Below are 6,000 nucleotides of genomic sequence, written 5' to 3' on the forward strand. Positions count from 1 at the left end.
AGTAAGAAGGCATGAAGGGTTTTATTTTCAAATGTATTTATAGCTCCATTAATTAAATATTGTTCATTAATACTGTTTAAACTTGCAACATGACCAAATAAAAGCCTCAAAGTGGGTTAAGCATTCAAACGCACCTGGTATTTTTATATTTGTCCATCAGCTGTGAGACTGGAGATGTATCAGAAATATCGCGATACTTCACGGTGGAATCCTCAAGTCATCGCGATACTATCATCCAGTCCTTTGCCTGCTGAATCCAGCTGGTACCCTGCCTGCCAAGGACTGGTAAGTGTGAAGGAGACGCAAATGTTATAAATTCTGAAGTATTTAACGAACAAAAATTAGGATTAGTGTTAATCCCAATTTTGACATCTACCGCTGCCTTTCGAGGATGAAAAAAAAGCGGCCATTCTTCGACGTTAACAGGCCGGCTTGTGCGTTTTTTGTCGTGACCGTGCGCTGGAGGGTCGTAAGAAACGAGTCTAGCATCGGACATTTTTCTCTTGAACCAAGAAAAAAAAAGAGCTGGTGTTAAAGCTAACGGGCCGCTTCAATGGCCGTGATGCCGCTGGGATGAGAGTCCTCTGCTGCTGCTGGGACTGCAGCATCTCTCCCCCCGTCATGACTGATGTCTGTGCGGACACTGCAGCTGACACTAGCTAGCTAGCAGCTCCAGCATTATATGTTAAGCTGGGATAGAAGGAAGCCTTTATCCTATTTACTGGAACAGTAAAGGTGCATTTTTGCCCTTGTGTGTCATAAAACCACTCCTCAGATGGAGGTGTAGGCCTGTGTGAAGTTTCTCCTCTGTTCAGACTCTTCCATTCACCTTCAGGCTCAATAAAGCATCTCTGGAGCAAACACTGCCTCACAGCTCAAGTGTGACTTGACTGCTGCAAGCAAACGGCATAAAAAGCGGTAACCTTGCACCGCATGAAAGCCGATCTGCATGACAGAGATCCAGTATGGCTGTCACAAAGTAAAAGCAACAGTCAGGTCAGCTGGCTGGCGGGGTGCGAGGTCTGCTTCCTCTGGTGTCGCTCTGAGATGACTTCATGAAATGATGAGGTGTGAATGTTCAGATTTGAAAAGCAGTTGTGAGAGATGTTGGGAGTGGGTTTTTTATTCTGTCAGATGTGATCTGGTTTGGGGTTGTAGTTCTCTTACAGGTAAGGTGAGCCTCAGACTATCATGGGAAACATCTTTGGGAACCTGTTGAAGAGCCTGATAGGCAAAAAGGAGATGAGGATCCTCATGGTGGGGTTGGATGCTGCTGGGAAAACCACCATTCTCTACAAGCTGAAGCTGGGAGAGATAGTCACCACCATACCAACAATTGGTCAGTGAGTAAAGGATTTTGAAACTAAATTTCTATCTAACTTTAATAAACTCCCATTACTTATTTTGAACCATTTTTTATTATTATTATTCATAAGGTTTCAATGTAGAAACAGTGGAGTACAAGAACATCAGCTTCACTGTTTGGGACGTGGGTGGCCAGGACAAGATCCGTCCTCTCTGGAGACACTACTTCCAGAACACGCAGGGTAAGTTAAGCCAGCAACTTGGTCATTGTGGTGTTAAAGTCCCACTCTGATCATCTCTTGATCTATTGTAAGAGTTCCCTGTGGTCTTTTATTTATGATTATGCTGTTGTTAGCCTAAGTCAAAATACTCCATGTCGCCTATTTTAAGCGATATAAAAGTTTTTTTTCTACATTTCTGAACCTTTTTGGTACGATGGAGTATTAGGGCCAGTTTACAAGTCATAGGCTAAATTTATTACTTTTGTCTCATACATTTACATGTCTTATTTATGACTTTAAATCTTGTAAATTAACGAGAAAAAAGTCTAGAAAAAAACCTCAGTTGCCATTTATCAGAGCGGTGTTTGAAGATGAAAGACGTGGAGCATCTCGTGAAGCTTTAGTTCCAGATTGGAGACAAAAACTAAGATATTCTGAACCTTTTGGCGTCTCAACATCAAATTATTATGAGTGAGGCTGACTTTCTGGGGTTCAGAGTCAGTAATTTCATATGCAAAATAAAGAGATCAAAGACCTACGTCCGCATGACCGCCACTTTATTCTGCCCATTCACCACCTCACGTCATGGCTCTGTCATGCACAAAAGGAACAGCAAAGGAGAATGAAAACACTGTTGCATTGCCACATTCTCAAAATCAAATGTCCCATTTCAACTTAAAACAACAAAAGGACTGAAAATAGTCTGTTATGTTAGCATAAGAACTTTGAAAATTCTGGAAATTCACCCTGTTCAGACGGAAACATCACACAGAGTTGGAGGAGATTTGGTCTTTTGTGGAGGAAGAAATTACTGGAAGGGGAAAGCTGCAGGGAGATTGATGACTTCCTCTATGGGCTCTGCAGAGATCCTGCAAGCCGCCTATCAATAAATAAAACATTAATAAATTGTAAATCAAACAAATAAAGCTTCCAAACATTTGTAACGGTTTAAAAATTCATTTTATCTGTTGAAATCCAAGAGGCTAAGACAGTTTAGTCGATCTTCTGCTGCACACGGCGTTCGCTCGCAGGACTGTAGCCTCACTTTGACTTTAATCTTGTCAATTTATGACTTTAGATCTCGTTATATTACTTTTTTTGGTGACTCTCTTCGTGGTAGTGTTGGGTTAGGACTATGGTAATGGTTGCATAATTTCTACTTCCGGCCAACAATGTCATGCGCCATCTTGTCTGCAACCGGGTCCCTGTTAGCTCTGAGGAAGACTGCTGGCAAGGAGCAACCCCGCCCCCATTCCCATCACACTTCTGCTTACACCAGGCATACCCAAATTGTGGCCTCCATTCAAATTTACAACGCCCCTCTGACTCCTTTAATAATACCAATAATATCCAGCATTTTCCAAAAATTGTGTGTACGATTTCTCTGCTAAATGTCATTTTAAGCTGTTGTAAAACTGTTGTGCCACCATTCTATAGTACTTTCTAGCTCGAGCTTTCTAAAATGTCACCTGTAAATAAACAAGTATTGACAATGAGGGCCACTGCTTCCTTTTTCCTGTGTAATATGAAAAAACACTCCAAGAGATTGTGTCTGTTTGTAAGCAGTTCACAATCAAGAGGCACTACCAGATGAGAAATGCTATCTACAACAAGCTAACTGGGAATAAACAGTTTGAAAAAATGAAAACGAAGCCTCTTCATCCTCGCTGCGTCACACAGTCGCCCCCTGGACATCAGCGCACAGCTGACTAAGAGTTCGGATGAGGTCATTGTCATGGAGGCTGCTTCACATTAACATTTTTGTACCATGTAGTGTTTTGTTTAACAATAATCTGAATTCTTGTCTTTTTTTCCTCTTAGCATCTGACGTTTTGAGGGATAAAGACTGTTTTAGCAGTGGGAACAGATGAAGGGAATTACCTGGACACTTCTTCTTCTATACTGACTGTTGTCCTGTTTCTTGATTTGTAGGTTTGATCTTCGTGGTGGATAGTAATGACCGTGAGCGGGTGAACGAAGCTCGCGAGGAACTGATGAGGATGCTGGCAGAGGACGAGCTGCGAGATGCGGTTCTCCTCGTCTTTGCCAACAAACAGGTATGAGGATGCTGCCTTGGGCTATCTATCTGCTTTTCTTTTTGAAGGGTAACCAAACCCTAAATTAACTTTTTTTGGCTTTAAGTGTTGCCAATTTTTTGATAAATGAAAATAAAATTGTTTAATTCTTGAAAATATAGTCAAAAACCGTCTGTGTGTTGCCCCCTAAAGGTTGAATTGAGGTATTACAGTTGAATTTTGTGATGGTCAAACCATGTAAGTTTCAGAAGTCATGATCTGTAGCTCCAGTGATGGTAACAGTCCTGCCCCCAAGCCCCACCCCTCTGACTGGATGTGGGTGGAGTCAGCCTCCAACTTCCCTGTTTGGTTACCCTTTAATGTTTTTTTCTTTTCCTGTAGGACCTCCCCAATGCCATGAACGCTGCGGAGATCACAGACAAGCTGGGCCTACACTCCTTACGTCACCGCAACTGGTACATTCAGGCCACCTGCGCCACCAGCGGGGACGGCCTCTACGAAGGCCTGGATTGGCTGGCCAATCAGCTGAAGAACAAAAAGTGAGGCGCCTGAACAGTAACGAGGAGAAGAGCCTGGGTCCAGCTCCAGGTAGTGTTTTTAGCGGGTCTAATGTGTTTACATAGAGAGGTAATGCAGAAAAGCTCCCAGGGGGTGTTTCTCAAAGGCTGTTCTCCCCAACAACCTTTTTTTAATTTCCTTTCTTTGCATATTTATGGAACTGTGGTGAACATTTTTAGTCATTTGTAAACCAGTGGTGTCAGACTTGACCTCAGTGATTTCCACTTGAATACAGACTAAATACTGAATAGCTCATACTTTATTTGGATATATTTTTATTTATTGAGTCGGTTTTAAGAAAAATAAACTTCTGGTGAAATGTATTTATTTATTTATGAATTTTCATTCTGTGAGTGTATAATGGAACTTTTCTCCTGTCACTGCAGTGTCCATTTAATGTAAAACAGCTTAATGAAAAGAGAAAAATAAAAAAAATCTAGGAGCGGTGCGTCAGTGCTGCACGGAGATATCTCAGTGCTGCTGCTGTAAATAAAAGTTTGGTTTTTATTCAACTCGCCTGTCTCCGTGAGGGTTAAAACCAAACTGGCGTCAGTGGAGTGTGACATCCCGACCGACGCAGACGACAGGACAGGACTGGTCGTTTTTCCAGCTCCGATCGTTGATTGTTTTCAGATTGGTTTTGTGCTGCTCTCATCAGTTTGCTTGTCATCCTGATTTATTCATTCCTGACATCACAGTTGCTTCTCATGTTACCCATGTATCACGTTGCACAAAGTAACTTACTGTTGTAAAAACGTGCGTCTTTCCGTGCTTCTGGAGCATCCTCATCTTCTCGTTGATTTTTGAATGTTGCTAACTTGACAGTTCCGCTGAATTTCCGTTCCTTAGATAAGAAAAAAGGTGGGAGGATCCTAGTTCTGCATCATACGGCATGTTAATACTGTACAAGAGCTGTAATAAAGTGAATAATACTGCAATAGCCTGTTTCCCGAGACTATATTTGTTAGTCTAAATTGCTGCTGCTGGTTGGATCAATGCTGTACTAATAAATGTCAAGGGTTTTGTGCAAAGTTTACAGAACAACCTCCCAATATGCAAAAGCATGCTTTTCTATGTCAGCACAGCTGTATATATATATCTAAATGTTCATGTAATAGAAGTATACCATGGTACTGTTTGACTTTGCTGTAGCTGGTGGGGTCAGCGTGTTGGCAGATAACTGACAGCAGCTTGTGTGTGTGTGTGATGTGTTACCTATCACGTTCGGTTTGGTGTGAAAATCAGTTTTGTGGCCTTATTTTGCCGGTGGTTCTTTTCTCTTAGATACCAGGTTTGTGTGTAGGAATGTCTCACCTATGATCTGTGACAGTTTCATGGCAGGAAATTTAGTTTTGACTGATTATTGACTGACAGGAATTGGCAAGCGACAAAAAACAAAGCTGCTCAGCATTCCAAAAAATTATGTTATTTGTTTTTTTTTTCTCCATAAGCTGTCAAATAATGTAACTAACTCCAATGAGAAAAGTAGAAAAATATTGTTATATTAGGAGTGGGAAGGAGAAGTCACCCAGTCTGGGTGAGTGTTGAATTTATGGTGATATCTGGCACTTCATTGATCAATAAAAGTTCAAAAAATCCTTTGCGTCATTTGTATTTTTTTTTTTATTTTTCTAATCAATAAGTTAGAGCTCAATCTTCTATTTGGAGTTTTAAAAAATCCCAGCTATCCTTCCTAAAAAAGAAAAATTCCTTGTTTTATTAATAAATCAACTTATTTGTAATGTAAGGATATTAAAAATGTACCTAGACAGAAGAAGTTGGATATTGTTTCAAATTTTAATGGTTGTGACTTAAATAAAACAATTTAAAGTTCTATGATTGTTTTTAGATGTCTTTAAAGTCCAATATTTGAATGCATT

At 40.6% G+C, this 6,000-nt stretch overlaps 1 protein-coding gene across 1 annotated transcript; it reads left to right on the top strand.

The window, feature by feature from the left end:
* Positions 1-203: 203 nt before the first annotated feature.
* arf3a (ADP-ribosylation factor 3a) lies at positions 204-5,718 on the top strand. Its single transcript, XM_024293696.1, has 5 exons — positions 204-285; positions 1,159-1,339; positions 1,437-1,547; positions 3,459-3,583; positions 3,944-5,718. Exons 2-5 carry the CDS (start codon positions 1,192-1,194, stop codon positions 4,103-4,105), a joined length of 546 nt encoding a protein of 181 aa, XP_024149464.1. The 5' UTR covers positions 204-285; positions 1,159-1,191; the 3' UTR covers positions 4,106-5,718.
* Positions 5,719-6,000: the final 282 nt, after the last annotated feature.

This window comes from Oryzias melastigma, linkage group LG7 (genome assembly GCF_002922805.2).
Source record: "Oryzias melastigma strain HK-1 linkage group LG7, ASM292280v2, whole genome shotgun sequence".
Lineage (NCBI taxonomy): Eukaryota > Metazoa > Chordata > Actinopteri > Beloniformes > Adrianichthyidae > Oryzias > Oryzias melastigma.

Bases quoted from the DNA above. Each gene is read 5' to 3' on its own strand.
- arf3a (XM_024293696.1), top strand. From the start codon at position 1,192: ATGGGAAACATCTTTGGGAACCTGTTGAAGAGCCTGATAGGCAAAAAG. The intron at 1,340-1,436 runs GTCAGTGAGTAA...ATTATTCATAAG, and splicing joins CACCACCATACCAACAATTG to GTTTCAATGTAGAAACAGTG. The intron at 1,548-3,458 runs GTAAGTTAAGCC...CTTGATTTGTAG, and splicing joins CTACTTCCAGAACACGCAGG to GTTTGATCTTCGTGGTGGAT.